The following is a 14,730-nucleotide window of genomic DNA, read 5'->3' as shown; positions in this document are numbered from 1 at the left end:
CCTCAAAGGAATATTAAAAGTAGTTGTCATAATAGTATTATGTTATGCTTACTTAATATAAGTATATGGTAAAGAAAACTCTATTTACTAAACAACCATCCTGTAGCCTATGTGATCAGACCCTATCTCTGATCTTGTCTTCAACTGATCCTTATCTCATTCACTATACCCTAACTACCCTGTCATCTAGATGGTTCTGGAAGATTCCTATTCAGTCTTAACTCAAAGCTTTTTCATTTTCCATTCCAGCTGGAACCCTATGTTCCCAAGTCTTCGGGGTTTACTCTCTCTAACTTCATTGAGGTATTTGCTTTAACATCATCTCCTAAGACCTCCTCAGACCAACCCCAACTACTTTTTTTTTTCCTTTGTTTGGTTTATTTTTCTTGTTTAATCATTTCTCATCTCATGAGAATATAAAATCAACAACACAAATACTTTTACTGTTTTGTTCAATACTTTATTTCTAGTACTTGGGTCAGTGACTAATATCTAGTATATACCCAATAAACTTTTATTAAATGAAGATTGCATGATTATTATGTGTCATGCACTATTCTAAATGATCTCTTTGGATAATAAGTAATTCTCACAACAACTTGTGTGACACAGGAATTGATAAAATGTAGCACTGTTGCGGTAACTTAAATCCTTCCACGTAACAATGACATTCATTTATTAGCATTGATTTCATACTTTACTTTTAGGCAAGGTGTTAATTATATTGACATACAAAATGGTATATTAAATATGACAAATGTGATACTAGATGTATAATTTTTTCTCTTTTTTCCATCAGTAAAATGTCTCTTTTTCAGACCACAGATAAGTATAAGAGTCAGTGTGCATTTTGGAACTACTCACCTGACACCATGAATGGTAGCTGGTCTTCAGTGGGTTGTGAGCTGACATACTCAAATGAGACCCATACCTCATGCCGCTGTAACCACCTGACACATTTTGCAATTTTGATGTCTTCTGGTCCTTCCATTGTAAGATAATTTTCCGATTCATATTTATAAACCTGCCTATTTCCTTCTTTTTTCTTGGTTATTTCAGGAAAGAGAATTGATTTTTTGTGTTTCTTTGAGTGTAAATATCATATTTAGTTAATTGATAAAGCCCCAACATTATCTTTTTTTAATCTTTGCTTTCTTACCTACCATAACCTAAAAAAGTCTAGGACTTATCCAGTCTATAATAGCTAGTAGACTGTATGTTAAATATCTCTCCATTGACTCTTATGTTGCTTTTGATGGGGTGTCAGGGAGAGGGGAAAATGGGTGATGGGCTTTGAGGAGGGCACTTGTTGGGATGAGCACTGGGTGTTGTATGTAAACAATGAACCACGGAATCTACCCTCAAAAACCACACTTTACACACTGCGTGTTAGCCAATTTGACAATAAATTATATAAATAAATAAATAAATAAATAAATAAGAAAGACATGAAAAAAACCATTTACATATTTAAATGTATCACGGTTTTTAAGGGCCTTTGCTTTTGTCTCAAAAGTTTATTTTTACCGAGTACAAATTAGGTAAAAATATTTGACATCTGGTCAATAAGTATTAGCATATTTATAACTAATGCAACGTTTTAATAATGTAGAAGCCTACAAGATTTTTAAACATGAAAATCTCTCTACGGTGAATAGCTTCATGCTATGTATTTCATATCATTAATATCTTTCTTTTACATTATATAATTTCTTATTTTATATCTCTGTATCATAATTATCATTAAATATCAGGTTAGTTTCTATGTCTATCGAGAATCCATCAAATATATAAAGTGGCCAAATAGATCTACCTCACCATGTCAGTTATAAAGACTTTTTTTCCTGAATGTTAAGTGAGAAAAGAAGCCTCTACTCTGTATATAGAATATAAATATTCATCTGGCTAGAATAAAACCAACTTTTCTCATTTCAAAATCTTTCAGCTTTACTATTTTGATGTTCTATATATTCAGTATTTCTGATACCTTTGTTTAATGTGTTTTAGATGAATTGCTGCATAGAAATAAGACTTGTTATTACCATTGATAAATCTGTTTTAATTAACCATTTTCACATTACAATAATGAATTGCCTTTCTAATATCATGAAACTGATGACGATAACATTGTTAAACCATGTACTAATATACACTGTGCCCAGAAAAAAATCACTAATTACAGAACTTTTAAAGTGCTACATGATTTATATCATATTTCTCTGAATATTGAGAATTTTCAAAGGTACAAAATTTTTCTCATCTAAATGCACATTTGTATTTTTACATTTTATGAACATTTTGATTAATGTTACACCAAAAAGGAAGTTCATTATATGTTGTAGTTCCTTTGACAAGTTACTGAGTTATTCTCTTAACAGCTTTATTATTATTTTCCCTTAGGGTATTAAAGATTATAATATTCTTACAAGGATCACTCAACTAGGAATAATTATTTCACTGATTTGCCTTGCCATATGCATTTTTACCTTCTGGTTCTTCAGTGAAATTCAAAGCACCAGAACAACAATTCACAAAAATCTCTGCTGTAACCTATTCCTTGCTGAACTTGTTTTTCTGGTTGGGATCAATACAAATACTAATAAGGTATGTAGATCTCTCTCAGTCTCTTTTTATTTTCTAATTTTTTTTCCCTAAATATACATGTCATAAAATCATGAATTGTAATTAAGAGCTTAATGAGCAAACATAGGATATATTTTGTTCCTAAGTGTTTTCTAAGTTTGCTAATGTTAACATAACTAAAACCTGCCTGTGAATTTCATTAGGCACAGTGTCCCTTGTTAGGATGAACCATTGGGACAAGTGAAAACTTTGCTACAAACTGAAGAAATAACCTTTTGGTTTGTTTTTTGGTTTGTTTGTTTTGCTGTGTTTTTACCTGGGCATTAAACAAAGGCAGAAGGGACAGAGCGAGAATTGGAAATTAAAAGTTTATCTTAACATAAAAGCAGCTGGGTTCATAGGTTGAGCTATGACAAATAGGCTCCACCTAGTCATTACACTTTCCTAACAACCTCTTTCCCACCATTATTGATCTAGGGCCTTACCAGTTTCTATATTGTATTAGTCTGAATCCTCCTAGGAGCAGGCATTAAAATGGGATTAAACGCGGCGCCTGGGTGGCTCAGTCGGTTTAAGCGGCTGACTTCGGCTCAGGTCACGATCTCCCGATCCGTGACTTCGAGCCCCGCGTCGGGCTCTGTGCTGACAGCTCAGAGCCTGGAGCCTGCTTCAGATTCTGTGTCTCCCTCTCTCTCTGCCCCTCCCCTGTTCATGCTCTGTCTCTCTCTGTCTCAAAAATAAATAAACGTTTAAAAAAAAATTAAAAAAAAATGGGATTAAACATGCAGTAAATTAATTAGGCAGAATGGCTGAGGGATAATGGGAAGAGAGAGACTGGAGAGTCATCAGACCAAGACGCAAGTGAGTATCTGCATGAGAAGATGTGTAAAGGAAAGAAGGAAGGAAGGACAAGTAGGTGGAAGTGTTTGACACAGCAGTGCACTTTTCAGGAAAGTTCAGCATGGTTGTCAAGGAGTCCTTTGAGAAGACCTTGAGTCAAATCTGTGTCTCAAGAAGAGGAAGGTCTCAGTAGCAGCAGCCTATGGGAAACATGAACAGGGCAATGTCTTTCCTAGTGCAGCTTCTGGAGCTCTAGGTCAATTGCCCTCCCTGCAGGTGGAGATTGGAGAAGTGCATTCTCATGGCCACAAAACACTCAATTGTCTCCACATCGCCATCCTTGTAGAAATCTTTCAAGTATTGACACTAACCCCTAGATATCAAGGTTTTCTTCAGAAGTAGATACCACCAAACATCTATCTTAAATAGTATACACTAGACTATAAACTTCATAACTGTTTTTGTTGTTGTTGTTTTGCAGTGGTGCTCCCAACACCTGCCAATTTTATATACCACTCACTATCCTCCAATGCCTTATTTTTCCTTCAGTTTCATCCCCCCATTATCCTTTCCCTAAAACTATTCCTTAGAGTATTTTCAATTCTGTTTCACTTATCAAGTTTTTCTCCTTACTAAGCCATAGTTTAATCTCAATTCCTCACTAAAGTAGCTCCCAAATTTTGATTACCAGTGACCTCTGTGTTCCCAACTTTATATAGTACCCCCTAATATATTTTGTATATAATCTCATTATGCTTGGATTATACTCCTTTTTATTAAGTGCAATAGGTATGTAAGTGTGAATTATATTCCTTTTCCAGCAATAGATACTGTTAGTTCTATTAATACAGAAGTGTGTAACTACTTCTTTTTATATTATTTCTTCTAAGCCTAACTCCAATTCTATTTGTGAAGTAAATACTAATAAGTAATATTTAACTGAAATCCATCTTGAACTTAACCTGATAATCTTACAGCTTACAGTGCTTCCATAATGAATTCTTTTTGTAAAATATATTATCCATTGTCCATTTTGTAAAGTCAATTGTTTGTCATGATAATCAAGATATTTATTATATTTCATTTAGCATGGTATTAGCAATAATTTTCATTCTTTGAGCATGAATAAAATTGAGGAGGGTGAAGGCATCTCCAAAACAGAAATCAACTTAAATCATAACACAGAGATCACGTTTTACCTGTGACGAATCCCCAACCGATCCCATAATATAAATGTATAAAACTGTAACTCTCTCTGGACAAGACCAGTCACTTAGTTCTGTCACAGGATTGCTTCACAACTGGTGCTTCACATTGAAGAAGCTCACCTGGAAGTGGTACATCTTAAAAAACTGGCACTTGATGAGGATATTTTAATATGAGCAAGCATTGTATCAAGTGGCATAATTTACGGAGAAAGTCAGGATGTTATGTTATGCTAATGTTAAAGCAAACCCTGCTTATGGTTCCTTTCTTTCTTTGGTTTCCAGCTCTTCTGTTCAATCATTGCTGGGCTGCTGCATTATTTCTTTTTAGCTGCCTTTGCATGGATGTGCATTGAAGGCATACACCTCTATCTCATTGTTGTGGGTGTCATCTACAACAAGGGATTTTTGCACAAGAATTTTTATATCTTTGGCTATCTCAGCCCAGCTGTGGTAGTTGGATTTTCAGCATCGCTAGGATATAGATATTATGGCACCACTAAAGTGTAAGTTAAGATGATCTCGTAAGTATTTGAAATGCAATTCTGAATATGCTTGTGTATCATTGAAAATGTTGCTTTGTGAAGTACATACAAACATATTTATAGATTTATTATTTACTTTTCAGATGTTGGCTTAGCACAGAAAACAACTTTATTTGGAGTTTTATAGGACCAGCATGTCTAATCATTCTTGTACGTATATTTAAAATTGGTTCAAATTCCAAACAGTGATGATCAAAATTGTCAGCAATCAGGCATTACTCTGAGAGAAAACAATAATTTTGAGCACTTTACAGTATATCATTTTTTAACATTTTACACATATTGCATCATTATTGAGAAAAAATACATGTATACACATTAAATTCAGAGGTACTAAAACTCATCTGCCTCTCCTGGAGGAGGATATATTTCTGCATAACATACAGGAAAAGCATTTTTCACTTATCAGTAATGTCTCAGCACACTTCAATACTGAGAGTTTGCCAACCAGCTGATAATCTGGCGTTTCAGATGTTTACGTTATTTAATCTTTTATCGATAATCAGTGATCTCTGAAGATTAGACTGTCATCTTTATAGTTTCATCATCTGTATGTACCCTGTCATCAAGAAAGTGATTTTAAACTAAATTGCGACATCAGAGACAAGAACCCACTATTTTTCATGAACAGACAAGTCATATATTGATAGTCCCATTTCAGTGAGGAAGAGGGCCTTTTAATTCTTATTGGAAGTGGTTTTTCAAACCTACAAATTTGGCGGGTGTTATGTTTTCCTTTCTAAATAAAGACATTTTTAGATATCTCAAGAGCATTTCTAAGTGCTGTTAAGTTTTCAGAGCCATTCTGAATATAATAGCCGGTCAATGAATCTGGGAGGGCTGACAAGGCTCTAGAATGGAGTGAATTGTCAACGGAGAAGCTGTAACAGTATTTTGGACAACTCTGTCACCTGTGTTTTGACCATAAGCTAGCCATCCTTTTTGAATTGTTTTTTTCTCTCACTCTTTCCCCTTGTGTTTTTATGGTTGTAAGGAAGCTGCTAAAGTGTGAAAGACTTGAAACGTAAAGCAGAGAGTTTCATCAGGGTTTATTTTTTAATGGTGTTGGGGAAACAGAGTGCATTCAGAGGCGGTATTTCCTAATCATCACAGAAAATTATTTCTAATTTTCACAGTGAATCTAGTAATATAACAAGAAATCATTAGCTAGATTTCAGCTAAAATAATTTCATAGTTTATTGTAATTCCAAAATTTTCAACCCACATGAGAAGATAGACTGCATGTTGTTCCTTTCCTGTATTTTTGTGCATTGCCCTGATAAGAGTATTTTGTATAAACACACTCCCTGTATATTCTGATTTTACTGATTCCCTCTCTACAGAATGGGCCATCTCTGGTACTGTTTTGTACAAGTGAAAGTTTTTTGGATCAGTAATTCTTATAATTAAGATAAGAAGTAGTGAGCTAGAAATTATAGTGAAAACAAGAAAAATAGGAGTATTCTGCTCTTAAGGAAGAAATGGAAAGTGTTCCCTGAAATTTTTTTTTTTTTTTTACTTTTGCTTATGTAAGGGAAAAGATAACTTTGGATTATCTTATAGTAAAGTCCACAGACTTTAGATGGGCTTATCTAAAAATGAGTCCTACAAACTTTCCTAGGTGCCTAAATGAATAACGTCACACTGTCCTAGGCTGGAATTAATGAACCAATTTATCTTCCATAGTTTCAGTATGATAATCATTCCATTTAACCAGACGGTCAGGCTACTTAAGAAATAGATGAGGCACCTCAGTTTTATTCTAAAACTGAATAATGTTTATCTTCTTCAGTATCTTTAAAAGCAGCAGAAATTCCTTAAATAATTATCAGATTGAAGTGAAGTCATTTATTGTTGTTATTCCCGGTTTTTCTGGCTAACACTGGTTTATTATTATCTTTGTTGTTGTTGTTGTTATTGTTTGTTATAATTTTATATTCAGCTATATATTGTTGTAATTGTTATTATTCTGCTCTATGACACACTGTTAAGTGAAACACATCCTGTCATCCCAGAATAGTATACATCTCTAGTTCAGAGATGAAGTAAAAGAAATATTGGGAACCAAACATCTGAAAACAGAGCCCCTAACAGTTTGGGCCTGACACTTCCCATGGGTCTGTTAAAGAGACAGTAGGACCAGCTGTAGCCTAGTAAGAGGACTGGAGATGGGGGCCTCAGGGGTAGTGTCTTAGAACCGGGAGTCCTTGGCCTTTGCAGGAGTGCAATGTTCTTTTTGAAAAGCTTTTCTTTTTGCTGCCAATAAAAAAATGTTAAGTGCTCCCCTATATTTTGAAGACAAGTTGTGGATGAGTACTCCAAAAGGTTTGCAGAATAGAATCAGAAATATAGTAAGAATAGGGGCGCCTGGGTGGCTCAGTCAGTTAAGCATCTGACTTTGGCTCAGGTCATGATCTCATTGTCTGTGAGTTCAAGCTCCCCGTCTGCCTCTGTGCTGACAGCTCAGAGCCTGGAGCCTGTTTTGGATTCTGTGTCTCCCTCTTTCTCTCTCCTCCCCTACTCATGCTCTCTCTCTTCTCAAAACTAATCGTTAAAAAAATAATTAAAAGAAAAAGAAATATAGTAAGAATAAAATTATCATTCTGATTCCAGATTGAATGCCAGCCTGACTGGATTTTCATGTCTCCTTGATATATAAGAGCAGAGTATAATGATCCAGTATTGGCACGCCTGGGTGGCTCAGTCGGTTAAGCGTCCAACTTTGGCCCAGGTCGTTGAAACCACGCGCTTCGTGGGTTCAAGCCCCCCGTCAGGCTCTGTGCTGACAGCTCAGAGCCTGGAGCCTGCTTCAGATTCTGTGTCTCCCTCTCTCTCTGCCCCGCCCCTGCTTGCATTCTGTCTCTTTGTCTACCAAAAATAAGTAAATATTAAAAAAAAATGATCCAGTATCTATGAGAGCTTGACATATATCCCGACTTTGGGCCAAATCTGAACATAGAGACTAGACCTGCTTTTTTCAGAGTTTCCTGCAACCTGCATGTTTACCAGAGTATCCTTTGACATCAGGGATGGAAGGGATCATTAGATAGCATGCCTAGGAATAAAATGATGAAAGAACATACACAACTTCAGCTCTTGTATAAACACAGGAAACTTAGAGAAGTGGACAAAAGTTGTAGGGTTGCCTAGAAGGTTGCCAGGTCAAAGTGAAGTTATGCACAACTCAGAGAATGGCTTGAAGAAAGATGAGGTTAAATGGTGGCATGACTGCCCTTCTCTGAAGAATAGAAGGGGCCAAAATGGAAAGGAAATACTATAAACACTAAGAAAATCACATATACCTCTAAGTAGTGGCCATCACATAAGCCAAGATTACCAGCAATAATAAAAACTAAACTAAACCAAAGTGATGTCATGAAGCAGAGGAATTGAGCTTTATCAGTGAAGGGACAGCATGAGAGAAGCAACTATGCTGCTCCACACTCATCTACATTGATGTACTGAATGGAAAGTCATTATCCTATGTTTGGGTATATTCTGGTAGGTAAGGATGCCAAGCCATACAGTTAAGTTCTCCATGTTAATTAGGTGGTATGGGCATGAGGGGAGAAGAGGAAATATAAGAATTATCTCCTGCTATCAATGAGGATAAAGCAAAACAAAACAAATGACAAAGAACAATACATAATAAAATAGAAATGATGGACAAGATGTGGGCAAGAATATGGGCCAAGGTAATCATTCAACAAATCTTCATTGAGATGAATGAACTTGTTTGTAGAAGGGGAAAGAAGCAAATTCCGCTTTACATACAGCAGATTTTTAATGTGAATTTAAGTTTCTAACAAGAGGCCCCATAAATATGCCAGATTTCCCTTGAAGGTAAACAAAGAACACAGACAAATGGTCATCACTGTGTATAAGACAATGCCAGAAATAACAAAATTATTATCATCTGGCTGTTACTAAGAATATTCGATTATTGTCATTTCACGGCTTCATCACTTCCTAGTCTGGATGCCATTAATTATTTATCAGATTTTCCTCCATAAACTTATCCATTTCTCCTCTACTTTCAGAATCAAACTATTGCTATCCCTTCCTAAGATTCTAGTATTAATAATGGGAATTTTTTAAATTTACAGTTTATTAAACAACTATCATTCATAGCTAATACTCAATGTCCTTAAATCACTCACATTGTTATCATCTATCCCATGTTATAACTAACAAAAAATAGGATTTGATTCAAAATGTTAAGTGATTGGCTCAAGGCTCTAAGTCTACAAATAAATATTGATACAAAAACTTGAAACTAGAGCCTACCTTTCCATTTTATCTTGCCTCTCTTGCAGTTGCCTTATCAATTTACATTTCTGCTGCCGTTATCAATTTCATTTTAACCTTCCCATAATAAACTGCCCCCAACTCAGCTCAAACAATAGCAACTATTAAAAAAATAACATTGATGTTAAACCTCATTTTATTCCTGATATTACCCTAATCATTGTCCATGTTTTAGCACATTTAATCTAATCCTTCAAACAACTCAAATATGACTGTATGTATGTATTTTATTTTGAAGTTGGAGAAAATGAGACATAAAGTGATTACACAACTTGCTTAACAGCTAGTAAGCACCTGAGCTGAAACTCACATTCATGAAGTTGAACCCATGGCCTGCTTTCTTGATTCCAGGGCTGATATTTCCCTTTGTGTATCGCCCAAATTCTAGAAGCTGGAATGTGAAGTTCTCAGTAATTTAGCTGAATCCCTCCTATTTCCAGCCTGTTTTCACACTGCATATTCCCACAAAACAACTCCCTCAAAAACGTCATCCTTGTTAGATATTCTTGGATATTTTCTTGTTCCTTTGCACTCCAATAATCCTACCACCTTGCAGTTCTGCCTGAAATCTTATCATTAATCAACACAGGACGTGATGGAAACCTTTCCAGATTTGCAGCCAATCTCTCTCTCCAACATACATACCATAGAATTTTTATTCAAACTCTCTATAGTACTTTTAATGCTCTGTTTTGTTGCACACAGTAATTTTCCTTATGCGTTATGCTACCCATCCCCTACATCCAAATTCCCAAACAGAGCTATGAGTTTCTTGATTTGCTGACCATATGTTGCTCAATAATCAGTGTCATTTTGTTGCACAACCTTAGGGGCCGCCTCCGGTCAGTAAATTACAATCACTCTTTACAGAGCAACACTCACATTGCATTTTCTATAAACCCTAGACTATCAAACAGGCTCTTTTGGCCACCCAGAATATAGAAGTATTTAGTAAGTCCTTAATAATTATCTGTATATTTCAATTAATCCATTAATAAAGACCACAGTAATAAATGGGGCAGGAAGAAACACCATGAGATCCTTCTAAAGCTGCGTGACTGCTCTGTGTCCTGGATGCCCAACACCTGAAATGAAGGTATCAGTGCCCACCCTATACAATAAGGCTATGGTAAAGCAAAAAGAAATGTTTTAGGAAAGGCATCCATTCTTTAAACTTAAAATGCGAAAATGCACAATAATTTGGAGGATAATTTTTGGCTCTCTTATTTATACGTTTTGTATTAGAAAATAAAGACTAATTTTAAAGCCATGGTTTGCACAGTAAAAAAAAAAATGTATGCAAGGAAAGGTATGTTTGGCCAATACTGTGTATTTGTGTGTATACGTATATAATACATATATATGTGTGTGTGTGTGTGTGTGTGTGTGTGTGTATTTAAGCATAAATCCTAATTTTTAAAATATTGGTGAAGATGTGGCAGCATTTAATTATGGCAAGATAAGATTTAACATACGTGCCTGTTACTTTTTGGAATGTGTTAAAAGTCTCTAGAACACTCTGCCAGACAAAGTTTAACTGAAATTGAAACAAAGTGTAAAATATCTTAAAAGGAATAAAAATTTCATAGAATAAAAAGACAGGATAAAGACAAAATGTAAGCGAAACTTCAAATGTAAATAGATAAATTAGTGTTGATTCTGTTATGCTTTGCCTTTTAAACGAGTTATATGATTAATTTCGTGACTTACGCTAAACAAATCTGGGAGGACTTGCACTCCGGAGTAGACATCTCTGTAGAACAATGGCAGTACTTTTCATTCATACATGGAATTCTTGCATTTCTTCTGTAGAGGAGGGACTAGGTCCTGCAAATGATGTTTGCTTGTTTTTATGAATGAAACCTGAAGTACGTCAGGTTTGGGATTATAATGTAAAATGCCTTTAAGACAATATGTAAATGAGTAAGAACTGAATTCGAATCAGCATTGGTGGCTTTTTCTACCCCCAGGTATGTTGCTTCAAAAGAATACTCAAGCTTTTAATCTCCTCTGATAAGTGTTAACGATTTAGGTATTTGAGGAGCAACGTTTTCTGCATTGATCAAATGAAAGTATTTCCTCAGGTGTTGACTCATTAATATTAAGGATCTCTTAGAAATTGGAAGTATAAACCAGTGACCCCTCGGATTCTATCTAGGAATCGCTATATTTAAAATGTTAAGATTGTAACTATACATAAAAAGCCCTAGCCATGCTTTTGAAAGATGGAGCTGTACAAGAAAGAGGCTTCTAAATCTTTGTAAAGCAAGCTGCAAACTGAAGATAATTTCCATAATTCATTTCTTTCTTCAATATTTTTAATCTTTAATGCTGAATCCTTTCAACTAAAACTGCACAAGCGATTAGATTCAAATACACAAATATAAAAAAAGAGTTGGTGAAAATAATTTAACTTTTAAGTAGAAATTGAAGTTTCCCATAGACATGTTCAGTATTGAAGAATAGAATTTGCTTGATTGAGGCAAATGCTAATTAAGCTATGTCCACATAAGGCATTTTCTTTTAAAAATGGGAGCTTCCATTTGAATTTAAATCACAACCCTTATAATTGAGTGTTTCTATATTACTACTCCTAGCCCCTTCCTTTTAGGTTTGCCCAGATTTCCACTCAGTTCTTTGTAGTGGCCTCTTCTAATTGTTCTTTCTATGTCTGCAATCTCTTAATTCCCTTTCACCAGGAAATGCCTATTAAAACCTCCTCAAAAGTGAATTCCTCACATAACCCTTACACAAGAGACAATGTCCATGTATGTTTATTATTGTGTGAGCTATTCATATTACATTTTTTAATTTCACAGACTGCCCAATCTTCAAAGAAATGCAAATATTATAAAACAATATAAAGTAAAAAGTGGATATTTTATCCCACACTCAATATTTTTCATAACCACTCTTTTTCTTAATATTTGCTCTGCTTCCTTCCAGACCTTTGGTATGTGCGTGTATATGTGCACACACATTTCACATACACATTTATACAAACTTAAGCAAAAAATTTGATTACAAATAAAAAAAACCTGAATCGTTTATAACCCACAATACGTCATATTCATCTTTCTTTGTTATGGTATGCAATTCTACCATTTTATCATTACATATTGTGTATATTATGCTTTAATTAATTTTACCACTTATTGATGAACATCTAATTTGTACCTAATATTTTCTTATTATAAATAATACTGCATGCACAGGGAATTCTTGTTCCAATATAGTTACATACATCCAAAACATAAAATTGCTAAGAAATGCTTCTTAGGAGTAGAAATGCAACAAAACACAATGTTTTAAATTTACGAATGGTCTCCAAAATATTTACTTCAGTAGATACTTATACCAACAATATTTGAGGATGTCCCTTTTCTGTCATTTTTGCCAACAGTAGATATTACTATTTACTATAGTGTCTATACAGCTGCCCTGGAATATATAAACCCAAGGGAAGGATTATGATAGACCGGGGTTCTGCAACAATGGCAGTGCTGACACTTTGGACCAGATCTTGTGGGAAGACCTATCCTCTGCATTATAGGAAGCGTAGCAGCATCCCTGGCTTCTACTCACCAGATGCCAATAGCACTGCCACCACAGATGCCTGGACATGACAACCAAAAATGGCTCCAGTACAGCCAAACATCCCCGGGGGAATGATATCCCTGATCCTCTCCATTAGGAACCACTAGTCTAGGCTTGGACATTAAGCATCTTCTATAGGAGTGCGTTTGGCAGCTTTCTTTAAACAACAAAAATATTTAAAAAAAAGAATTAAAATCGTAACTTGGGCAATGTCCTCTAGATAACCCCGCTGAAGCTATACTGGAAACACTAGCCATTGTATATTTTACATGTTATGGATAACAACACAGACATTTCATTACATCTTTTAATTTAATACCATCGTGTTTGTTAGATGCATCTTTTAGTGACCTCTGTGGTTCAAGGCATTTTACAATTCTGACCTTTTCTTCATATTACATATTAATAAGCATTTCAGTGCCTGTAACATTTTGTTACTTTCTTTTGTATTATTCCAACCTTCTTGGAACAATAGTAGCTAGAGTTTAAAAAAGAAAAAGTGGAGTTTTAAAACAATACTTAACATAAATAATACATTTGTAGTTTTCAATGCATTCTCATACGTGGAAGTTATATTCTCAGATAATCTCCTTGGGATTTGTACTAACAAAGTTTCATAAAAATTGAATAACTTTATAGAAATTAGAGATCCAAAAAGAATACTGGAAAAAATATCCCTTGGGTCTCTCAAGCCCAATTAGAAAACACTGACCAAGGTGAAGCTCATCACTGGTATTTTGTTTTATAAATATAGCTTTACAGTGAGGGATGTTACATCATGATATAGTGAAAGTGAGTTGGTAAAGCAAGGTATCATTAGAATTATTATTCACTTCACATTTGTATAGTCTTTTAATCTTTACAAAACCCTTTTAACACCTCAGTTAATCCTCACAAAAAGCTTTGGTAGTACAACAAAATGTAAATAGTAATAGCATTTAGTAAGAGATAACGTGTACTAGATTTTCACTAAATCTATTAACTATAACCTTGACTTATTTATAAATCCCTATGGGGGTTCTGCTATTTATAACTTTTTCAAGTATACCAATTCCTTGAGAACTGGTTATACTAAAGCAAATTATGTACATTCTTATGTGGGCAACAGATAAAACCTTCTACAACAGATAAAAGTTTCTACTCACTTAAACTTGGCCAAGAGTTCAGTACTTGTTCTGATCATTGTTGTACCTCTGATCTAACTCTGAGCATAATACAATGTCCTTGCCGACATTGTTGGTTGGTCTGCAACAAAAATGAGCCCTTCTTTCAATCAATCTTTATTAACATTTGCAGAAATCTTATTCCACACATGAGAAAATATTTAATCTTTCCTGTAAGTATTTATTATAACCCTCCATCTCCTTCATTATTCTCTGCAAAATACAAATGACTCATTCTGAGACCATGGACTATCTGTGTGGCTGTGTCTTGATTTCTGTTTCTCATATGTAAATGTTGTCATGTCTAGTTTCAGATTTTTCCAAGAAAGGAACATTTAAAATTCCTTCTGATGAAGAAAGCATGCCTCCCAATGACATCTGATCAAAAAGAGACCCCAAGTTGTTCACTATTAGGGCGCAGCCTTTAGTCATTAGAGCTTAATTCACACTTATTTGGGTAACAGGCACCATTTTGTCTGTACTTTAAAT

The 14,730-nt window shown here is 34.8% G+C and overlaps 1 protein-coding gene across 5 annotated transcripts in view; it reads left to right on the top strand.

The window, feature by feature from the left end:
* The window catches only part of ADGRL4 (adhesion G protein-coupled receptor L4), a 108,999-nt gene that overhangs the window by 74,565 nt on the left and 19,704 nt on the right, over window positions 1-14,730 (top strand). For 2 of the 5 annotated variants that reach the window (XM_027058794.2, XM_027058793.2), the window contains exons 10-14: window positions 250-303; window positions 819-992; window positions 2,401-2,604; window positions 4,914-5,134; window positions 5,257-5,323. In XM_027058794.2, the coding sequence (XP_026914595.1) occupies window positions 250-303; window positions 819-992; window positions 2,401-2,604; window positions 4,914-5,134; window positions 5,257-5,323 (720 nt within the window). The remainder of the gene's footprint in view (window positions 1-249; window positions 304-818; window positions 993-2,400; window positions 2,605-4,913; window positions 5,135-5,256; window positions 5,324-14,730) is intronic. The other 3 variants (XM_053214300.1, XM_053214301.1, XM_015066249.3) reach the window with 2 other exon arrangements.

This window comes from Acinonyx jubatus, chromosome C1 (genome assembly GCF_027475565.1).
Source record: "Acinonyx jubatus isolate Ajub_Pintada_27869175 chromosome C1, VMU_Ajub_asm_v1.0, whole genome shotgun sequence".
Lineage (NCBI taxonomy): Eukaryota > Metazoa > Chordata > Mammalia > Carnivora > Felidae > Acinonyx > Acinonyx jubatus.
Note: the sequence above shows the minus strand (reverse complement) of the source record. Positions and strands in the feature narration are given on the sequence as shown.